Below are 24,855 nucleotides of genomic sequence, written 5' to 3'. Positions count from 1 at the left end.
CACTATTTAAGAAATTTAATCAAGTACAAAAAGTATTTTTCACAAATTCTAAATAAATGTGCTACTTGTTTATTTGCCATACACAAACAACAGAAACAGGGTAATATAAATCAATTTCCGAGAAAAGCTTCCAGGATTTAGGTTTAAGTCAAAATTTCGCAGCCAGAAAATTGAAAAGCTAAATTCTTCAAAGTCACTGCCCGCAGTTTCCATACCGTATACTTTTTTTTCATATTTATTCATTTTACTTGGAGTTTTCCGGGAAGCCTTTTCATTTTCCTATTCCAGAGATCCAAATGGATTCATTTTTTCCTTTGAAGTAGCCTTTGACTTCTTATCTTTTGGTAGAAGAGATCGCACAACACTTTCCTGGAAACAAAAAGAGAAGAAACAGATTATGATTAGGGTAGTAAAAAAATAAAAAGGTAAAGAATACGGCATTGGACTTTACAGTCCCTACCGGCAGTGCTGATATCCATCCCTTCAGCCAGGAAGTGCAATGGGGGTTGGGGGCCAACCATCCTGTGCTTTCGCACACCCTTCCTGATTAACTTCCCCAGATTTTCCCAGGTACCCATTTAAAGATGGGTAAGCTCTGGCTGAGCTTACCAAGTCACGCCACTGACCCCTGTCCCAAACCAAATAATTGAGTACACTAGGATTCGAACCCTCGTCCTCTCGGACAAAGGCTAGTAAAGCAGTAAATTAAACATATTCAAGATTTTTGGAAAGTAGGATGTGTAACGCGACGGAACTTACGTATTATCCAGGACACACTCGAGAAGTTTGCTTTGTTTGATCTGGGTGAACCGGTATTTCTATCGCATTCGGTTATGATTAGCTTATTTTTTGCGATGCGGGATTTAATATAATGCGTTCTGTGCGGCCTGCTTTTCATAATTGTGTTACTAAAGTATTACATTTTCATCATATTTATGTATATTTCATTGGGATTGACCTAAATTCACTTCTTGGATGTGTTCTAGATAATACGTAAGTACCAACGCGAAATACCATAGAACAGCGAAGAGAAACGAGGTGATCCAAGAGCAAGTAAAAGCAAGAAAAAAGAAAACGACAGATATTTCGGCCAAGTTGTCCACTCAGTCGTCCATAGTCCAAGTAAATATAATAAAAACTAAAAATTAAAAGGTAAAAATTGCTCTTTCGGAGGCGTTCTCTTGAGTGAGAACAGTATAAATTGTTGCTATACGAAAATTATCCTGTACATGTTAGCACTGACAATCATCAAATTTGTGAAAACATGCCCTTGTATATATGTTACCGTGAATGTCCGAAATCTGGTTAATGTCGACATTTACCGGTGAATCTCCGAAATTACTTTTTTTTCTGCTTGGAGCCAATTAGTTTTACGAGTCAGCTTTTTCAGTCTTACGATGATATTGGAAAAGTTAAAGTTAGGTTATGTTAATTTAGGTTAGGTTAAATTTGGTTACAAGTATCAGAAATGGGTTAAAAATCTAACTTAACCACGTCAAACCTAACCTAACGTGTCATCATCATACCTTGCATCAAATTGAAAGTGTTGACTGGCAACGCAGACTAAATGGAAGGAGAAAAAAGGTATCTCGAACGTTCACCGGTTAATGGATGTACTAAATGAATCTTTTTCGTTCTTATAATATTCAATACTAACTGACCACTTTGAAAGAGATAAAAAAAAAAAAAACTAGAGTCGCAAAAAAACTAGTTTCTAAGATTTCAAGATGAACATATTACGGACATATTATAGACAAAATCTGGACATAATTTGGCTGAAAAGGACACATTTTCAGATGCTAAAGGGATATATTCGTTTACCAAAAAGTTGGCAACCCTGCCGGTGAATGCCGACATTTACGAATTTTGGACATTCATGGTAACATATATAATAGGATGAACATGAAGATGCTTTCACGTTGCAATATCAGTCCTTATACATCGCCTTACCCACCATTTATGCCAAGATTTTAGATTATGTTCCACTCTTTTTGTGCCTTTCGGATGCAGAGCATTTTTTTAACGGCATAAGGAACTCGTAGACTCAAAGTTTTTCGTTATTACTTTACGTCACTATTGTGACGTTACTTAAAGCTTTAACATATTCATTATATTACTTTTAGAAATGCTGATTAATCCGAAGGCCACGCTTCACGGCCGAAGGATGACAGATTACCGTCATAAGGGGTCATTCAATGGAAGAGGTCATAAAAAAGGATTTAAAGGAGATTGGAACTTCATGGGGGGGGGGGGGGGAGGATGAAAAGTAAAGCTTCGGAAAGCTTGGGGTTGAGTATAACGTCCGTGCACACGGTGGTGATAGTCTTAGGCGTCTTGGCGCTGCAATAAGTTGTTAGACGTAGTAGTAATAATACCAATCCAAAGCAACAGCCATGAAGCACCATCCTGATTTCATCTTGAAAGGAGAAAGGAGAATGAATCTCTCGCCAGATCTCATATAGGTCTGACAGCTTAGTGATGTAAGATCACCTTGCTCTCAGAAGCTACGAATTATCCTCCGATGCGAAAAACCTTCTCCTAAATCATCCTTATACTAATCAAATCCTGCATTAGGCTCGTTATTGAATATACTTGTCCTGTCCATGTCCCCGAACTCACATTGCTGCTCAACAGCGGATCGAATCATCATAGTGGCATTTGGTAAATATGTTACTAACCCCCCTCCCCCCCCCCCTCGACTATTACAGGAGTGCCTCGAGGTAGACCAATGTCAAAAACTTACAACCGCTTGTCCTATTCTTTATCAAAGGAGCTGTCAAAGGACATGGTTGACAGAGCTAAGGTAATGAGATCCACTAGGCGTTTCTCACCAGGGCTGCCTAGAACACCCCGACGAGAGCACCCAAAAGATAGTTATGTTCGATGTTGGGCCGCCATGGGGATTTCCTTACCAGCAGAGGTTGTCCCGAAAGAACCTTCACTCAGTTGTTTCAAGAGAACATGTAATGAATATTTTAAAATAGCAAAAAAAACACAATTGCCTGGACTAGCGTGGTATTGTTACGGTAACAAAAATATATTATTAATGTTAAAAAAATAATAAAATATATTATTTTTAGAATTGTTGATTAAATTTTTAGTAGGGGGGGGGGGGAGAGGAGGAGTCACAGTTTTTTTTTCGAGGAAGTGTATTAGTAGTTGCAGTGTCCTTTTTCTGGTCGTCCCAAACACGCTAATATGCGACAGGACCTATTTTGATAGTAAGAGGTAATGTTTAGTTTTGTTAGTATTAATTGGAGATTTCAATGTTGTGTTTTTCTCCAATTAAAAACAAAAAACATTCAACAAATACAATCACTAATCCTTACTAAGCCTCACACCGTAATAACAGAAAATTTGCATCCAAATTCGAAAAAAAAATGGGCAACGTAGATGACACATTATTCTATTTAAAACACAACGCCCATTCATATATGATACAAAACAAATAATAATAATAGTAATAATCTGTATTTAAAAGCCTTTTAAAGCCATATACAAAAAAACAAATACTAAATAAAAATTACGCTACATTTGACATCATTCTCATCAATACAAAATTTCCTACAGCCACAATATAACGGAGAGTCCTAGACCTTATTAACTCACGAAGCAGCCTATCTTCCCCATCCTGGATAATTGATCCCCTTAAATGAGAAAGCTGCTTACATCGGAGGAGGAAATGACCCAACCCATAATCATTCTCCCCACATCTCAAGCAACTACACCCGGCCTCTGGACCTTCCCTCATTTTCCTTACAACCTTAACATAAATTGGAAGACAATTAGCTTGAATCTGAATCCAAATCCTCAGATATTTAATGGACAATCCCAGTTTAAAATAAAACTCCTGTCCAAAATTCTCTTTTCCTTCTCTATACAAAGTAAGACTCGGAGATTTATCCACAGCTGATTGCCATAGTTGCACTTCTTGGTCTTCAAGTCTTGCACTAAATTCCTTGAAGAACTTTGCATGATCTTCTGGCCCTTTTCCTTTCTCCCATGAACTTGAAAACCCATTCTCGTCTAAAATTCTTTTGATCTGTGCTGTCCATGATGTTTTGTTACACTGAAGAAAAAGATCTTCATATGCTGCTCGGAGATCCATAGTCCAAGTAAATATAATGAAAACTAGAAACTAGAAAACTAGACTTTGGGGGATTAAGTCATCCTAAAAGACATATTTATTATATTTTCGACCATGCTGAACAAAATGGCTATCTCAAAATTTTGATTGGGTGACTTTGGGAAAAAAATGAGCGTGGGAGGGGGCCTAGTTGCCCTCCATTTGTTTTGGTTACTTAAAATGGCACTAGAACTTTTAATTTCCGTTCGAATGAGCCCTCCCACGATATTCTAGGACCACTGGGTCGATACGATCGCCCCTGGGGAAAAAAAAACAACGAACAAACAAACAAATAAACACGCATCCGTGATCTTTCTTCTGGCAAAAAATAAATAATTCCACATTTTTGCAGGCAGTTGCTTAAAACCTTTACAGTAAGGTTCTCAGATACGCTGAATCCAACGGCACGATTATTATTTATATTATATAGCTTTAATAGGGTGTTTTCGTACTTCGTCGAAAACTAGGTTAATATTATCGGGTATATAAATGTGGATGGGCTTAACTAAACCTGATCTAACTCGTACGTTTCTAATTAACTTAAAAACTTGATTCATATGATGTACCTTTTCGTATCAAAATCCCGTTTTTTAGAGTTTCGGTTACTATTGAGCCGGGTCGCTCCTTACTTACAGTTCGTTACCACGAAATGTTTAATAATGGAAAAGTTCGGACTTTGTAAAAGGCTCAAAATATCTTCGGTGAAATATGCCACACTAACCAGAGCACAATGCTTCCTTAAGTATATTAAATAAAAAAATTAACTGAAAGTAATGAACGACATTAAAACTTAAAACGAACATCAATTATTCCGTATATGAAAGGGGCTCTCCCCTCCTCGACGCATCACTCTTTACGCAAAATTTTGACTCTTTGTCACAGCTCTACTTTTTAAAACAATTAAAACTTTAGCGTAAAGAGCGAGGCGTTGAGAAGGGGACAGCCCCTTTCATATGCGGAATAATTTCTGTTCGTTTTAAGTTTTAATGTCGCTCCTTACTTTCAGTTAAAGAAAACTTATCTTTTTTTGATGTAATTTCTGTACGTTTTTCAACTAATGCGGGTTCGAATTTGGCTCACCGTACAAGAAAATTAAAACAAAATTTGCATGTTAATTTTGGCAGATATGTTCCGTATATGAAGGGTTGCCCCCTCCTCAATATCTTGCTCTTTACGCTAAAGCTGTTAGCACTTTTAAAAAACCTTCCTATTCTAATTAAACGGTCCCCGTGTTTTAGTAGACGATCTTAACAAATTGGGACAAACAATCAAACTTTAGCGTAAAGAGCAGGGTATTGAGGAGGGGGCAACCCTTCACATATGACATAATTTCTGTTCATTTTTCAAATGCTGCCGGTAAATCTGGCTCACCCTCTATGAAATATCCCCCCTTCCCCTCACGGAAAACTCCTCCGTGGAAATTTCATCCAACGTAAAGTGCACCCCCCCCCCCCCACCGTCAAATTCCCTCCAGATAGTTCTATCCTCACTGAGAATCGCCCCTCCCTGTAAAATTGCTTGCGGACGATTCAGCCTGAAAAATTCTCCTTAGCATTCTTTCATTTGAATAAGACTTTAATCTCTAATCGGTTTCTCAATCTTTCTAAAAATGCCCCCTTCCGTGGATATTGTTTCCCAGAAAACAAAACACGCGGAAAGAAGCCCTGGACAATCCCCCAGGAACATCTCCACATGAAAAAATTGGCAAAGAGAATGTAAGACAATTAAAAAGAATTTCGTAAAGTAATTCTGTCAAATCCCCCCGTGTAACATTTCCCCTGGAATATTCCCCCCCCCCTTCAGAAATTTCCCCCCCCCCCAAAGAAGATTCTCCGTATAGAAATCTACCCCAAGTGCAACCTTCCCCCCCCCCCCCAAAAAAAAAAACAACCTCGGTATACTTCCCGATAACAAATCCTATACATGAACAATGGGCGAGCTTTATAACTTACAGACCTCTCCCCACGGACTGTGGGGGGTAATTTTACCCCTAAAGACATAATTATTTAATCTTTCAACTATACTGAACAAAATGGCTATCTCAATTTTTGATCAGATAATTTTGTGAAAACAATGGGCAGGGAAAGGGGCCAGTTGCCCTCAGATCTTCTTGGTCAGTTAAAAAGGGCACTAAAACTTTTAATTTCCGTTCGAATACACCCTCTCCCGATCTTCTAGATCAGGAGAAGATCGGGCGAGGGTGCATTGTTACATAATATAGAAATGAGGGTCAAAGGCTAAATAGTCAAGATATGTTGCTATACAACGAAGAAGCCCATTCTCCCGACAGGAGTGAAAAAAAGGAAAAAACCCTATAATACATTAATTAATCTAGCTTCTGAGCTGTTTTGGCTTAAAGGAGAATCGCCAAAAAAGGATATTTTCAAGATATGGAGAAGATGTATCACGGACAGGCAAGAGGAGGGGGGAGGATGATGCTTTTATTTTGGTCAATTTTGGTCAATTTGGTCATTTTGGTCAATTCTTTTTCGGCCCAAAACATCCAAACATGTACACATTTAACATGTATTTTTCCAAATAACGATCAGCAATTAAAAGCTAAACATCCGACATAAGTTTGAGCAGACAATATTAGAATACAGTTAAGATTACTTTTTCTATAAAAATGTCAAATTTAATTTTTCCTACAGAGGTTAAAACAAGGAAGAAACGATTATAAGATATTAAATGTTATTGCTTCTGAGCCAGTTTTAGGCTTTTAAGTAAGTCTGCTTTTTTCCCGCAATATCCGTACATTTGCATATTTAACAAGTTTACCCCCTCCCCCCTAAACATTAACACACTTTGAGCTCCATTTCAGGCTGTCCTACATCCAGCACGGAGTCGGACACTGGTTTTTCGGAACCGGTTTTCAACTCTGCCATTCTCGTCACGTTCTTGAACGTTCCCGTTTTTAGGAACCAGTGTCCAAGACGACCCCAAAGTCGTAAGATGAAAAACGCGTAGTATTTTTGCTAAGTTAAACACGGAGAACATGAAAATAATTTTTTCTGAATCCCCCTAAAACACGCTTTAAACACAGTGCCTGAAAACTTGACTTAGGAAACATTTTCCATCTAACAGATTCCATTACACAAAATTGTAGAGAGAAATCCTTGAAACAGTAATTTCTACGCTTCCCAGCTAGTCAGGTTGTAGAGATAAATCCTTAAAACTGTAAAGAAATCAAAAAAAGTGTAAAGATAAATCCTTAAAATAGTACTTACGACACTTTTCAGCCAGTCAGCATACCCCTCTTTATACTCGTCTACTAATGCATCATGTTTTAGCTGATATTTGACTTTTTCTTCTGGGGGCAAATTCTTCCATTCTAATGCCGAGTTCCTTGCAAATTCCTGCAAAATGTATCAGAACAAGGTCACATGTCATAGTCGGGTATGATAACAAATTTTAAAACGTCAAAACAAAACAAAACATTAAATTTAAGACCTTTATTTAAGACCAACACATTGTTATCAACTATTATCTAAACAACTATTATCAATAATTACTCATTCAATGATATATTAAATATATATTATACATATTTTTATATATATTAGAGTAACTATTATCAATAAATACTCATTCAATCATGCTCACTAATATGGCTAATGAAATGGCTAACAGTATCCGAGTTTGAGTCCCAGATTAAAGACGAAGAATTAAGTCAAACATTGTTATAATAAATTTGATTTAATATTTACTTAATGAAAGTCACAATTAAAGAAAAGTACAGCTGGTCCAAATGACTACAGACAAAATAAGCGCCAAAATTGAGTGTCTATACTGCCCCCCCCCCCGATTTGTCACCATCATTATTAACTCATTCATAGTAATCATGCTCATAGCATGGTCCCGTAAAGAAAGTCACACAATAACAACAATTACAGGAATCCATAACTTTGTTCCTCAAAGCCGACAAACAGCAGAAAAAGTCACCCCCCCCCCATTCCAAATCTGAACAATAATATTCAAGTACACAGTTTAAAAAACTGACCGAAGAATTAAGTCAAGTATTGTTATAATAAATTTGATTTAATATTTACTGAATGAAAGTCACAATTAAAGAAAAGTACTGCTGGTCCAAAAGACCACAGACAATATAAAGCACTAAAAAAGGGTGTCTAGACTGCCTCCTCCCCCTGATTTGTCACCATCATTAATAACTCATTCATAGTAATCATGCTCATAGCATGGTCTCGCAAACATAGTCACGCCTTAACAACAATTACAGGAATTCATAACTCTGTTCCTCAAAGTCGACAAACAGCAGAAAGATCCCCCCCCCCCCATTCCAAATCTGAAAAATGATAATCAAGAACACAGTTTTAAAAATTATAATTGTAAAGAAAAATTTAACTAACGGTAATCTTAAATGTGATTTTAATTGTGTAGTTTCAATTTAGTGATTTTAACCCTTGGTAGTTTTATTTTAACTTAAGAATTTTGCAATATTCTACACTACATTACATAGTGAAAACAAAACAAGAATTTCTTTAATGAAAGATGCATTTATTATGTTTTGCCAGCGAAACTCAAAATTATTACGGTCATCAAAACTATAAATGAATACATAATCAAATAAACTTATTTTCAATAAAACGAAAACTGAAACTAGAATAAAAACAGATAAAACTACCAATGGTTAAAATAAGTACACTAAACAAAGAATTGAAATATTAATTAGAATTACCGTTGATTAAATTAGTTACCAAAATTGTGTAATCAGTGAAATTACTGAAGAACACAGGAGGATAACAACTCACTCAACCTAGACACTAATGACCAACAACACTTAAATTCAGTGAACTTCATGGTTGGCGGATGAAAAAATTGTTTAATTAGGAACGTACAAAATAAGGGACCTTTTGGCGCTTACATGACTGACGCTTAAATAAATTTGGTGCTTACGATTTCTCCCATGATTTATCATGTTTTCACTATAATGCTCACATACTTTAGCATCATCTTTCCAATACCCAATCCGTGTTTTACCTTAAAAGTTGAAGATGGCTTAGTAAGTTATATAAAGATGCCTTAATAAACGTTGTTTTTACCTCCAGCGCAAGATAACATTAAAACGAAATGCAATCTTGACCAAACACAGCATCTTCATTTACAAGATGATAAAATATGTATATCTTTTGAAAGGTTGCTTCTCTGGGGTCTTATGTTATATTTGGAGCGACTTCGTTACCTCAGTCCCTGGATTGTCCTCATATACCCCTTTTTAAAGCAGCTCTTGTATTAGAAATTAAAAAAAAAACGGGTTGACTTTTATCATAAATTGAAGAGTAAAATTTCAAATAATACTAGTAGGGATGGATATTTTCAATTATTTTAGAGAACAGCTCTCCTGTAATATGAGAGAAGTCCAAGAAGCAAAAATAACAAAAGCATGCTTTCTTTTGATAGATTCAAAACTATTTGAAACATTGCTACAGAAAAACTGAAATAATAGCATGAAATTTCATAAGTTACATTAACTAAACATCTAGAATTATTTTAATATACTTGAGTTTTTAAAATCACAACATATTCCATATAAAACAAGATTTCATACACTAACTGAATTTCTATATCTACAACCCATCAAGAATACCAAGAATTACGTACCCCTTAGACTCCATATGTGACAAAATTGCAGATTTTTTTAAGGAATAGTTTAAGAGAGGTGCGAAGTAAAACATGGTTTAATGCCCTTTTCAACAAAACTCATGTTGACTTCCGTAGTTTCTTCAACTTGGTTACACAAAGGCGTTTTTGTAAGGTAAACTTTTTAATACTTTTAAAGCCTAAAAATGAACAAGAACTGTTAAGTTTATTTTTGTGAAGTAAAGGGCGAAGTTGGAAACTTAAAACGAGCAAAAATTACTACTTCGCAGTTTATACAACAAATATATGAAAAACTAGTTCAAATAAACTGACTCGTAAAGTTTTTCAAGATTTGTAGAGTTCTATAAAACTAGCAATTTACTGAAAACTGAGCTTGCTTAACCTTCTGTATCAAAGAATACTTAAGGGCTATGCTGCTCCAACTAGTCCTTTTTTGTTGCGCCTCTGTTGCGTTTTCAGTAAAGCGCTAGTTTTACAAAATTCTATTAATAGAGGGAAATAACGAGTCAGGTTATCTGAACCAGTCTTTCAGCTATATATCGCAAAAACTGTGAAGCAATACTTTTGTTCGTTTTAAGTTTTAACTTCACTCTTTACTTCCACCAGAAAAACATAGTTTCTTTTTTTTAGAAAAAGTCCGAATCAACTTCCGAATGGAGATGGAAGGAGATAAGTAGAGAAATGAAAATAACATGACTTTTTTTTTATGATGCTGGTTCCTGACTTTTTAGAGTTTGCTTGACTTTTTTAAACCCACCGGCCAATTAAGGACTTTTCTGCTCTTGATCTTTTTTGTTGTCTCGGTGTTGCATTTTCGGTAAAACGCTAATTCTACAAAATTCTACTAATAGACGGAAATATCACGAGTCAGTTTATTTGAACTACTTTTTTCAGCTATATGTCACATAAACTGCAAATCAGTATCTTTGTTAATTTCAAGTTTTAACTTCACTCTTTACTCAAAAAAACTTTTTCTTAAATGCTAAAGGAAAGGCATGTAATTTTGTGCCATTTAATTTTTTAAACCCACAGGTTTAACTTTTAACAGTTTAACTGTTAACAGTTAACAGTTTAACTGTTAACAGGTTAACACGGGTTGACTTTTTTAAACCCACAGGCCAATTAAGGACTTTTCTGCTCTTAATCTTTTTTGTTGTCTCAGTGTTGCATTTTCAGTAAAACGCTTATTTTACAAAATTCTACTAATAGACAGAAATATCACGAGTCAGTTTATTTGAACTAATTTTTTCAGCTGAATGTCACATAAACTGCAAATCAGTATTTTTTTTAATTTTAAGTTTTAACTTTACTCTTTACTCAAAAAAACTTTTTCTTAAATGCTAAAGGAAAGGCATATAATTTTCTGCCTTAAAATTTTTGATTTATTAATAGGTCAGTGGAATTCAGATTGTTCCTTCAAATGAATCCCCTCAAACGTACATAAAATACACGTTTCGACACAAACATTCGACAAAAACACAAACATCCCCTTTCATAAGAGCTGCCAGCGGAAAAAGACAAATAAATCTCCTCCAGATATCCGTGTTAGAAATTACTGTTTAGTAATTCCGTATATCTACGAAATGGTTAATATTTCTGAAGGCACTATTTACTGTTTTCGCATTAGAAGTTATTATTAAAGGATAGAATACCGAAACATATACATACTAATACCATTTTTAGTAATAGCTGTACTATAATGTTTTTCATTGTTGGGTACGGGGAATAATATTCAAACATATGGATTGAAAATGTGCATAATCTTTGGGGTTCTATGGGGCTGATAGAATTCTCCATCATGCTACAACCTTGAGTATAGACAATATTAATTAGATATCTCCCTCCACATACTCCAAAAGTTTCAAATTAATTTTCTTAACCTTTTCTGAGATATCCCAGATACACCTTTTTGACAATCTTGTATGCACGTAGTGCATTTTGATATAATTCAATTTCATACTCAACAAGCCCTGATAATTCTAACTTAATACGTCTAGACGTTCCTGACTGAAAGTTCCAACTTAACACCCCTAACTGTTCCTGGAATATTGCACATACGTCCTTTTGACAATTTGGATACACATAGTACCTTTTGATCAATTTTACACAATCACCAAATTTCTCTAAAAAATATAACTTATTGCCCTAATGTGTCCCTGAGACATTGTATATATATGCTATTTTAAAACCTGGATGCACTTAAGCCCTTTCGATTTGGTTCAACAGTAGTAGCAGCAGTAGTAGTGGCAGTAGTAACATAAGTAGCCCTACAAGTTTCAACTTAATACCCTCAGCGGTTCTTAAGATATTGCTGATACATCTTTTTGACAACCAGCATGCCCAGAGATAGCATCCAGTTTTATAATAACACGAACTTTCCAGGAAAGTTACAACTTTAAACCCTATTCTAGTCCTAAGATATCCTGCCTATCCCATTTTGAAACCTGGATGCACTTAAACTATTTTGATTTAGTTCAGTGGTAGTATTCGTAGAAGAAGTAAAGGCTGAAGTGGTAATAATATTAGTAAACCAGAAAATGTGAGCTTAATGTTCAAAGATATTGCTAGGATATAGCTCATACACCTCTTTGATAGCTCGCATGTACTAAATGTATTTTGACTTAGTTTAAAACACATCTGAAAATGCCCTGAAAGCTTCAACTCAATGCTTTAAAACGTTCCTGAGATATTGCTGTTATGACCTTTTGACAACCAGCATGTAAATAGTGTGTTTTGATTTAGTTCAACACCGCCCTCACCATTCTCTGAAAGTTTTACCTTAATATCCTTAGTATCAGCAATGGTAGTAGTCGTAGTAGCAGCAGTAGTTTTCAGATAATGCCTTTTTGGTTAGTGCAGCATCCCCTCAAGATGCTCTGATAGTCTGAACTTGATACTCTCTAACTCGTTTCTGAGATATTGCTGATACACACTTTTGATAACCTAGAGGCACATAGTGTGTTCTGACTTAGTCCAACATCCCTCTCAATAATCTCTAAATGTTTAATCTTAATACCACTAGCCTTAGCATTGATAATACTAGTAACAGTAGCAGAAATAGTACTATTAGTACTGTTGGTACTATGCGTTTATTGCCTTTTTAAAAGATCAATATCCCCCTCAACATGCCCTGAAAGTTTAAACTTAATACTCCAACCGTTCTCGAGGTATTGATGATAAGTCCTTTTGACATCCAGCATTCACGTCATGCATTATTATTAGTTCAACATCCCCTCAATATGCCCAGAAAGTTTCAACTTAATACTCTAAGCAGTTCCTGAGAAATTTCTGATGCCCTCTTTTGACCACCTGCGTAAACATAGCGTGTTTTGAGCTAATTCAACATCCCTCTAAACATTTCCTAGAAATTTCACCTTAATATCCTTAACCTTAACAGTAGAAGTAGTAGCAGTATTACCAGTAGTAGTAGTAGTATGCATATAGTACCTTTTGGTTGGTTCAATATCCCACTTATCATGAACTAAAATTTTATTCCTGGGAGACAGCAGTTATGCCTTTTGATAACCTACATCCACATAGTTTGTTTCAATTTAGTCAAACATCTCTTTCATCATTTCCTGAAAGTTTTACCTTAATACCCTTAGCTGCATTAGTAGCGGTAGTCGTAGCAGTGAAAGTCGTAAGCCTAGAAGTAGCAGTAGTAGGAGCAATTGTAGCAGCAGTGGTAACAGCAGTGCCACTTGCAGCAGAAGCAGTAGTAATATGCGAATGGAGTCTTTTGGTTAGATCATTGCTTAGAACTTGCATGCCCATTGTGTGTTTTGATTCAGTTCCACTAAATCTAACGCTAGGGTTTAGCAGAAAGGTAGTTCTGCTAAACGTTCCCTGAAAGGTTCACTTTAATACATTTAGCCTAAGTAGTAGTGGTAGGAGTCGTAGTAAAATTAGAAGTAACTGTATGCACATAGTAAGCTTTGGTTAGTTCAACATCCTTCTCAACATACTGCCAATACTATTGGCCTTAGCAATAGTAGTACTAGTAGCCGTAACAGTATTTACACATTGCCTTTTGGTCAGTTGAACACCCCCTTCTTCACGCCCTGAAAGTTTTAACTCAATACTCTAAGACTCTAAGCTGTTCCTAAGATATTGCTGATATGCCATTTTGGCAACCTGTTTGTACGTCGTGTAGTTATTTCAACTTCCACCTCGAATGTTCAATTAATCTTCACGTTAGTACCCTTAGCCTTAGTAGTAGTCGCAGTAGTCGTATTAAAAGTAGTAAAGGTAGCACGCACAAATTGCTTTTTGGTCAATTGACCATCCTCATCATCAGTTCTCTCTCAGTATTCATCCTGTCAACATCTCTCTGAGTTTATTGCAATTTTACCACTGACACTTTGTGAATATTGACCTCTGCAAGACCAAATGGTGAATCCAAAGCAATATTGGCCAGAGAGCAAATTACGAGTAACATTTAACTCAGAAAAATTTGCTATAGACTGCTGCACAAGATCCAAGATAAATTTTGCTCTGGGATCCACAAATATGGAAACGGGGTTTCGTAGCCCCTTAAAAAAAAGAAGATTAAAAGAAGATTATTTCTGTCACTCCTATATTCTCGAAACTATATGAAAGCCTCCTAGCAGATTGGCTAAAGGAAAATATCCTACCCCTAACTGACCAGAGGAAATAACCTCAAATCCATTCATAGCTACCATTACCTTGTGTTCCTTATCGACTCAATTGGGAGAATTCTCGCAAAGCCTAATTCCTGACTGAATTTAATTTTCATTGATCTTCAAAAAGCATTTTACATTGTTAATCATTATATATTAGTCGAGAAACTTGTGACTAAATTCAATATAAATTCTTTAAGGTAAAATTACTTGCATCTTTCTTATTAAATAGTTCGCAGGTAGTCAAAATATCAGAATAATTTCTCCAATCCTCTCCCTGTTCACAACGGAGTACCCCAAGGAGCTCTCCTAGGCCCCCTTTTTTTCAGTTAGGACCAACAGCCTCACCTAGGAATTTCTGACAGATAAAAATTTGTCGATGACCAAACGGTTGTTGAAACCTGTGACAGAAATTGAATAAGCAACCATATGACCATTCTCAATGATAATACAGATGATGTTTCGGACTTAGGCATGAGAATAAGCCCTTCTAAATTCATGATAATGGCAATATGTTTCCTCAAATCCTCACCTCGTTTTCTTAATCCTATCCCTCCTGAAAATTCTGTATCCCCCTCTAAATTACTTGGTATCACAATTTATTCTAATTTAAAGTGGGATATCCATGTTAAAGATTCCATTCGTGGGGCTAATGGGTCTATCTCTCTCATCAAACTCCTAAATAAACTTACCGTCCCTATTTCCATTTGTCTACCTGCATCTTGAATATGACCGGTTTGGCACCCTGGCATATCCAAGGAAGAATCATAGAAAATTTAATGCATAAAAAAAAGACCACTCCTAATTATTTTCAAAGCAGATAAGGTTCCATACTATCTTCTTCTTCTATAAAAAAAAAAAAAAAAAAAAAAAAAAAAAAAAAAAAAAAAAAAAAAAAAAACTCGTTTGATAATACTTGAGTGAGGGAGATTTATTTAGTGCCTTCCGTTTCCCAAAAACTACAATAATGAATCCTCACACGGAAAACATTTTCACCTGAAGACACTCCCTTTCGCCCTCAGGTTGTTTCTCAGCCCGTTACTATCCATTCACTACTTTATATACAGATATAAAAAAAACTTTGTCCCCTTTACAATCGTTGGAGGGTGAGGGTTCCCACATATCTTTATTATCGCTCTCAATAACCTAAGTGAAATGGGCGCCAAAAGTGACTCGCTGCGACTAGTCGCAGATTTTCTTTCCCAGCGGGAGCAGTGCGTTTCCGCACTAAACTAGCCGGAATTATTTTCCTCCTTGTGATTAACTTCATCCTGCGTACTTTCAAGGACAGATATAAATTCGTTGATGATCTGTCATTCTTACTCAAATACCTACTAGAAGGCCAATCAGCGATCCCCCTTTTTGATCCTAGTCTACCCACGGTTTTTCAGAATGAATCCGAGCAAGCTAACCTTACCCTCAATGAGCAGAAGTGCAAGGTGTTGCGTTTCAACCCTCTTAAATCGGACTTTCAGGAACCCCCTACCTTGCTTAAAACAGTTGGCAGTGAGAAAATTATGGGAGTAATTTTCTCCGTTGACTGCAAGTTCAACAACCACGTAAGTGACCTTGTGCGAAAAGCGTATGCAGCGCTGCAGTCACTGATTACCATGAAGAGGTTCGGGTTCAGTGTGAATTCCATGAAGCTTGCCTTAATACTTATATCCTACCCATCATTGAATAATCGTGCCCCGTGTGGGGCCCTAGCGCACAGTTGACTGCTGGGATGTGTCGAGACATTGAAGATATCGAAATTTGGGCTTGCAAGATTCTGCTGGGTCAGGCCTTCACTACTTATGACAATGTGCATAAGGTTCTTGGCCTCGAGTCGATTTTTAAACGCCGTCAGAAACTTATTTTCCAGTTCAGCTATTTCCTGCTCCGTAGCAGCAAACACAGGACGGTCCTGCCCCCGCTAGGCCCCGTTACCTCCCGTACCCGGAGACAATACAAGCTCAACCCAGTGACATGTCGTACGACTCACTACCAGCATTCCTTTGTCCTCTTTCTTACAGACATGGTCAACAAATCCTAAGCGAAGTAATATGGTTTTATTCATTTTTTGTTGTCGTATTTTTTATTTAACTTTGTCGTATTTGTAAAAACCCTCAGTATTAGTGCTTTTAGTGCTAAAAAGAGTAAGTTTAATAAAATATGTCTATGTCTTATTATAAAGTCAACCTCTCTTCCCAAACCTAACCAGGTAAGGGGAATAACCAAAAGCGAGCGACGAAAATATAACTCACTTTTACTGACCATGTCAAATATAGCAACTTGCACATTTACTCACTCGAATCTTTCTGAAATACAAGACGATCTACTTAGACGTACTCAGATGAACAACTTGTCCGGCCAATATGGGGGTCAGCGTCATTATCGGATATTGGAAAAAAAAATATCGGATTTCGTTTTTTTTTTTTTTTTTTTTTTTTTTTTATGCGCAACTTACACAAAAGATAGCAGTTGATTTCCTCAGGTAATTTTTGCTTATCCAGTCCTTGGGTACGGCGCCACCGGTGAAGTCTAACTATGTTGGGCAGAGAAATAGAGGTGATTCAAATGAAGTCAAAGTATATTTGTCGTTAATACACACCTGGTGCAACCATGTTCCAAATGTATGGTGAGTTCAAGAGCGTACAATCAGAGAAGTGGTTCTTACTTGTCGCCTGGATCCCAGATACAAGCACCGAGCCCTAAACCAAGAGGCACGCAGAAAAACTAAAAGGTGGCTACAAGAAGTAACACAAAGTCAGACATTGGAAGAAACAAAATTAGCCACTGCGATAGAAGAGGAGGTAAACCCAAAACAAAGGAGAGGAGGCACAGCAAGTTTGATTGACTGCCTCGTTGATAACATACAGGGATCCAGGATTTTTTTTAGGAGGGGGGGGCGCAAAATAGGTTGATCGGATAAACTTGCGTTGGGAGCAAGTTTAATTAACGCAAACTTGCGTTAATGAGGTAAACTACACTACTTTAGACTACGTTAGGGGGGGGGGCGCCCCCTTGCCTCTCTGGATCCGCCACTGATAACATACTTGCAACTTCAACAAGTGAGGAGGAAGAGTCAGCCGATAATATTGATCAGGAACTGGAGAGGTACGTGAGTGTAGCTGTCTTTGACAGGAAAAAATCTGTCTGTTAGAGTGGTGGTGGAATAGGAGTAGTCATTTCAAGAGACTGGCCAAACTTGCTCTGAAGTATCTCTGCTGTCCGCCCTGTTCTGTCCCAAGCAAAAGAGTTCTTAGCACAGTTGGGAACATTTATGATAACAAACGAAAGTCTCTGAAAGGAGAAAATGCTGAAAAGTTGTGCTTTCTGCATTAAATTTTAGGCAAGGTTTTATTTCCAGAGGGGAATTTATCAGCAAATTATATCAGTATCGCATCGGCACGATACCGATATATCAGTATCGAACCCCAAAAATCCACATCGGTCGGGCCCTAATATAAAAGAGAAGCAGGACATTTGTGTTATGATTAGGCCTAGGGGCCTAACACTCTTCATTACAGGATAATAAACAAAACATCTCGCTAATTTCCTCTTTTACTATTTGGTCCAGATACTGTCCTAGTTTTTTCCTTGCTCACTTATTTTGCCTCCCCGCCCGCTCTTTCTTTATGTCCTTTTAATTCTTTTCCATAATTATTTTTTATTCAATTTTACCTTTTTTTAAACTTGACTTACGAATGATTTTCCATTCTGATGTATATTTTTGTTTGTTTTGGCATTCTTTGCCAGCTTTTTTATTTTTCCGGTTTGTTTATGATTTTTCGTTTGTCATGTTTTTATTTATTGATTCCAAAACTCGAATTCGACCCTTTGCGGCTGGCGACAGCAATTTTTTGCAATAAGTATTTTATCTTAATAGCCTAAGCTGGTCCTGAGATAGGCAACTTCGATCTCGACCTTCAACTTCGATCAAATACTAATTAATATCAACTTCAACCTAAACACAAATCTGAACAAACTTATTCGAACACCATGCAGCGAATTCAAATAGTCCATTATCATTAGTTTTTAAGAAATATTTCTTTTCTTTTGCTGAACTTCAACAAATTTATTGAACTTCAGCCAAAACACAAACTTCAACTTCAACAAGAATACAAAACCAACCTAATTCAACAACTTCAACCAAAGCATAGACGTCAACAAATACGTACACTATACGAGTATGCAGGGAATTTATTTGTATATTGTCAGTTATGGTTATTAATTATTTCTTTTTAGTTTAACCTGAGATCAAAGAACATTTACAAACTGGTCCCATTGCAACTTAACTCACGTGTTACTGAACTATCGTACAACTGAACCCATGTAACTGAGCCTTCATTTAGCTGAATTCATGTAGCTAAGCCCTCGTGCAACTGAAACCCTGGGTAACTTAACCCTCGTGCAACTCAACCCCCCTGCAACTGAACCTCAGCCCCCATTTTTTATTTTATGCTGCTTCACTGCCAAACTATTCCTTCCCTCCTTCTACATAAAAACCAACAATTTATCTGTCTGTCTTATATGTCCGAAAGTTAAATGTCCAGGGACCGAACATACTAGAATCTTATAGCTATAGCGAGAGATGAACCCTAGTACCGAGAAAACCACGGCCCATAGTAGCCAAAATCTTAAACACGTTAAACAAAAAATTTATCATTAATACTGATTCAAAAATGGTAACTATTATTTAGATTCATCTTAATAGTAAAATTTTATTACAGAAATATACTCATGGAATTTTTTAAGAAGAGCTAGAAACGCTGCAAAGTTTCTTTTTTCTGTTTTATTTCTCCAGTCGGCAGCTAATAGGGCACTAGAACATCGTAGAGAGCTGTTCAAAGATATTTGAAAGTTATTTTTCATTACAACACCATCATAAAATGGCTTATGGCATCAAAATGGGATTTTTTTTGTCATTTCTGGAGTGTAGAAACTATAAGGGTAGAAAATATAAGGGTAGGTCTACCCTTTAAATCTTCACGATGAAAAACTCTTCAAATTGTGTTTACATTCTCCCTCTTGAATACCCGCCCTCCCAGTTTTGTAAGTGAAAATAAAAGTAAAGAGTTAAAAAAATACCAAGTGAAAAAAAATCATTCAAATACAAAGCTGATTCATTAACACTCCATGCTATTTGTTTTCACATAACACTAAAATTAATTACGAAACAAATTCTTGAACAAATTCTCTTTCTTTCTTTGAACTAGGGTTCAGTTAAACGAGGTTTAGTTGCACGAGGGTTCAGTTACACACACATCTTACAAACTGAATCCCCTGCTATCAAGACTTGATCTCAACCATCATTATGGAGGTGGACAAGGAGAGAACCCCCTCCCCCCTTATTTGATGTCAAATTGAGAACAACATACCGAAAAATTTGACTGCTTCTCTCCTTTTTTATCTTGTAAAAAGAGAGCGTAGGGTGTGCCAGGCCTCTTTGGGGCATTCAAAATTCTTTCTAATGCCTGAAAATAAAAATAGCTTAGAAAATATGACTGAAGCTAAATTTTGCAATACTTAAATTAATTCTTCTCGAATCAATTCAAGGAAAGCATTTCTGTCTTTATTGATTCTTTTGTGGCATGCAAAACCAAGTTACAATAAAATTTTTGTTTCTTTTTAATGAGCATAAAAAACCAGGGGCTCAAATTCACAAAATGTAAGGGGAGGGGGGAAGTAATTATTTTTCATTGTTAAAATGAAGATCCAAAGAGGTATTTTTTCCAAATTTAGTAGTTTCAATTTTATTTATTTGTTTAATGAAGATAGCAAATTAAGATATTTTTCAGAATCTGGAGAGGGAATCAAAACCTAGGGGGAAGTCATTAAACAGCCCTTCCACCTATCTCATTGGCCCTGAAAATACCTCGAGATAAATCAATGCGTTACCTTAAGATCGTAATATATGGATTCAGGTTTTTTCCATATCATTTTACAATTAAATAAAACACCCATTGATGAAAGCGAACTTTCGTTTTTCTTAATGATATGATATAGATTTATTACCTGCCAAAAATGTACAAAATAAAATAGACGGCAGAGTATAAGAAAATAATACATAAAATAAAATAAGACAAACTACAAAATACAATTTAACACGAATATATACAACAAAACGGGCTAACTTAATATCGGCATTCAAATAAAATATTCATCTCAAGTCTGTCCCTGAGGAGTTACCCAAGGATGACTAAGAGTCAGGAACTTTTTATGAAAATTCGCTACTCTGATAGGAACTGCCAAAGCGGCTATCTGTCCGAAACCACTGACCAAATACCGGTTTTTAGATCATGGTGGAAGCCCAAGCAAATACTTGGCATATTTAAACTAAATTATGCGCAGCTTTTTCTTCTGTCTACGCAGAACATTCCCAAAACTGAGAAATGTAAAGAAAATTCGGTGAAACAAACGCATTATACAATCGGGCTAGAATATTGCGACTAATTCTTGCCTTGCTCTGGGCAAGCTTTCCATAAGCAAAACGAACTTTTCTAAAGGTATAAACAATAATAAGTGCACGAGTGCCCTTCAATGACGTACCGATCGATGTCACTAAAGTCATTATAATAGTCATATAAAACTCACTAAAATATTATAATAGTCACTAAAGATTCAAGAGAAGTTAATTGTTGATTCAAATCAAACCGCTAAAGTGTTGTCCCTCTTCTTAGGTTTCAATCCATAATTGAAAACTTGGACACTTTTAAGTACAAAAAAAAAATTGTTTCTGTGAAAACCAGAATGAAAATTGTTCTAGTCCGATCTGTCTGTTAATTCACTATTTCAGCCACAAAAAAAGAAGCTAAAACGTCTTACGTTTATCTCCACATAGCTGCATACAAAAGATGAGAGGTGGAGGTGGAAGCAATTCTTCACTCAACGTATCTTAGAACTCAGTGCAGATTATTAAAGTTTCGAGAGGTGGAGGTGGAGAATTAAAGATGAGAGGTGGAGGTGGAAGCAATTCTTCACTCAACGTATCTTAGAACTCAGTGCAGATTATTAAAGTTTCGTATTTCACGTCTATGGTTTCCTGAAGTTTCCTGACCAATCCAAACATATCCCTGATTGTATTTTTTTTAACCTGACTAAATTTGTGCAACCTTTCATTCCAACAATGTGCAGTTATATACAAATCTATAAACGAGTTAAGTGAATATTACGAATGAATCCTGATCGTACCGTTAAGAACCTTGTTGGATTTAAATAAATATTCTGAATTTAATTTCGTCTAAATTGATCAGAAGGAAATCGTTGGATTTTTTCGTATTTGTTTATTTAAATAGCTACCATAGCACTAAAAATGACCCCTAAAATTCGCTACCTTTACCATTAGAAAGAAAACACAAAAAGAGTCACTTGTTAACTGCACAACCGAAAAAGAGCAAAAGGGAGTTTACAAATCTTTTCGTACGGCACTTGACGGGTTGTAGTTGTTCTGATGCCTGGTCAATCTGCTAATTGTTGCGGATAGTGCGAGAATAGATCAGTGCTTCTTGTTTGAATGAAAATCCTCATTAGAGCATGTCTTTGATCGAACAAAGTGGGCAAGTTTAAGAACTCAGGGGCATTTTCATAGCTGCAACAACGGGGTTCCAGTATTCTATCCTGTTAGCATGTTTTTAAACATCTTCTTTTTCCACAAACAAATAAGCAGTGTCTGAGTTTGGAGACCCAAAACGAGACAGCAGTACTGAAGGAGAGGCCTGATTTAGGATGTATACGTAAGAAGAAGGTGAAAAACCGAGAAGTCCACCTTACGCGTATTTGTTAAGTTCTTGATTGAGTAGTGGCCTTTGTGTATGACCACGTTTATGACGTCATTCATCATCCTGTATACAAAAATGCAGTTGTTTTTTCTTCAAAAACTGATTTTATTTTAATATTGTTTTTGTCTGAATACAGCTTAAATGAGCAATTACTTCCAAATGTTACGCTTAGTATTGTATTGTGACATTATCTCTATTGCTATTCCCACAGAAATTAAAAAGGAAAAAAGATGATTGAAAGCTCAGAAAAAAGGAAAAGTGGAAACTTCTACTGCAATAATGCTAATATATGACGGCATAATAGTTTTGTTACTTCATGTTCATTTCTTTTCCTTCAAAATTTAAAAGGAATACGGATCGTGGAAATAAAGATTAAAATAAAACTTTATACTTCTAATGTCATAATATTCCTATATGACGTAATAATTGTTTAGTTATACTATCTCTACTTCTGTTCCAACAAAAATTAAAAAAGGAATGTGAGATTTCTGCACACAAATTTATTCTGAAAATTTCGAGAAAAACAATTGGGGAAGCAAACAAATCGGGATATCTTGGACAAGAATTTATTTTTTTGAAACACTAGCCTCATTTATATATTCTAGCTTCAACTCATATTCTTCAGGTTCATTATTGCGCATACACCATAAAAGTTCAATTAATGGTAATTAATATTCTTATAAAAAGTTAATTAGGTACATTCAGAAATAGGAATCGAGTTGATAAGAATAAAGTAAAAGCATAACTGTATTACACTGGTAAAAGTGTATTTTTCGATACAAACGTTCCAATAGTAAATGCTTTTCAAGGCCTTGTTTCATTAAGTTTATATTAATAAAAGTAACAGAAAACAATAAGCACTCAGCAAGACTCAGGCTCAAGACTTCCTGCATAGTAGGCATATAACAACCAAACCATGTTCCAAGAACATGTAAACTGACCAATCAGCATAAACTGATGCTATTCTGTAACATACTTAGCACAAGGAACCTCTTTATATTGCAATTTGCCCGTCAATTTACACATTCCCTGCTCTGTAGCACTTTTTGGCGTGAAGCAAAACTAATTAAAACTCGTCACAGCATCAAGCCACCTTAGGCTAACGCGGCTAAGTATACTCCTTCTCCACCCTAATACAGTCTGAATTTCATAATCCCTCCCATGAAATTACTTAACTTTAAATTTTCTTTTTATGATTTTTTCCCACCTTATTCAAGGACATCCCGTTTTTTGACTTCGCAAGAATTCCCCAAAAGCAAGATTTTGGGAATCAATCATCCTTCACACGTAAATAAAAACTTTCTTCCATCTTTCTACGTTTTTCGTAGTTCTAAATTTTACGTTTTACCTATTTCATAAACCTTCAAACCAGTACCCTGGAATAATTCTTCTAAAAAACATCTAGCAGATATTTTCTAAGCCTTCCGAAGCCAATAAGTTTCAGAAGCAGGCTTCTAGTATTAGAATATTAGTACTAAGGTTAATCGTCCCGTTCTTCAAAACTAAGAAAAAACTGGGGCCATCTATATTCCTTTGTCTTCATATGAAAACTTAATGACAACCCAAACCAACATCATCATAGGTTATGCTGTTACCCGAATGCATGTTACTGACACAAATTCGATGATATTTAAATTAAGGAAATACTCACTATATATTATTTTCTAGGGAAGGGGACAGGCCCCTCTTTCTCTAGGTTCTTTACGTGTCCCTAACCTATATCATACCCTACATTCATTTATTTAATATATTTGTGTTCTATTGACGAGAAAAACCATATCCGCCTCCATTCTGCTTCTTAATAAACGTTTAAGCAGAAACTTGGCCTAATTTTCTATTCAGAAAGAGAAAATTTAAAATCTAGTTAGTATACCAGCCGACCTAAAAAAAAAAACAGAACGAAAAACTTAACCTTCTCCAACTACCTCTTTATGAGCTGGACATTACGTTTTTTAATCAGAATAAAATTGATATTAAAGTGATGTGGACATTTTTTCCAAAGCTTTTAAAATTTCAGTTTTACTAAGCTAATAATTTTTTTTTATTTTACTTAATTATTTCACTTAATTTTAATTATTTACTTAATTATTTTTATTTTACTTAATTTATTTTACTTAATTGAAATTATTTCAATTAACACACTAAAAAATGAGAATGACTTATATTACCCTAATTATTGGTGCAGTCGGTATTGTCACCTTAAAAAAATTTCATGAAATGATTTTATATTATTTAACTTTAAACAACATTATATTCAAATATTTCACATATATTAACTAAAATATTTTAAATATTAATAAAATACAAATATTTAATACAAATATAAATAAATATTAATACAGAATACAAATAAAATATTTTAAATTAAAATATTTATATAATATTTTGTATGTATTATATAATATTTTATATAGTGTAATATTAATTTTATGCAAAATAATTTTATATTAAACAATAAAATATTATCATCAAATAATAAACCTCTTTAGCCTTCTTTTGCATCATAACAACGTCAAAAGAACGTAATTCATCTGGACTCAATTGTTTCAAATACTCTTCTTTTTTTCTCTTATATTCTTCACGATCTTCTTTGCTTGGTGAAGGATATTTTGCCTTTTCTTCGTCGGACATCTCCTTCCACATCTTACTACAGGCGGCAAAAATTTCTAATAAGAATAATAGGATTGTCAATAAAAACACCTTGGCT

At 35.5% G+C, this 24,855-nt stretch overlaps 1 protein-coding gene across 1 annotated transcript; it reads right to left on the bottom strand.

The window, feature by feature from the left end:
- On the bottom strand, positions 1–24,809 carry LOC148951809 (transcription factor A, mitochondrial-like). The gene is made up of 4 exons (XM_089088726.1): positions 24,630–24,809; positions 19,749–19,844; positions 7,354–7,482; positions 1–369 (listed from the first exon to the last, which is right to left on the bottom strand). The coding sequence occupies exons 1-4, from the start codon at positions 24,789–24,791 to the stop codon at positions 280–282; spliced, it is 477 nt and encodes a 158-aa protein (XP_088944852.1). The 5' UTR covers positions 24,792–24,809; the 3' UTR covers positions 1–279.
- Between the last annotated feature and the right edge of the window lie 46 nt (positions 24,810–24,855).

Source organism: Artemia sp. Qi Xiang Cuo, chromosome 5, assembly GCF_049724085.1.
Source record: "Artemia sp. Qi Xiang Cuo chromosome 5, ASM4972408v1, whole genome shotgun sequence".
In the NCBI taxonomy this organism is placed as follows: Eukaryota; Metazoa; Arthropoda; class Branchiopoda; order Anostraca; family Artemiidae; genus Artemia; species Artemia sp. Qi Xiang Cuo.
The sequence above is the reverse complement of the archived record's forward strand: the minus strand, read 5'-3'. Positions and strand labels throughout refer to the sequence as shown.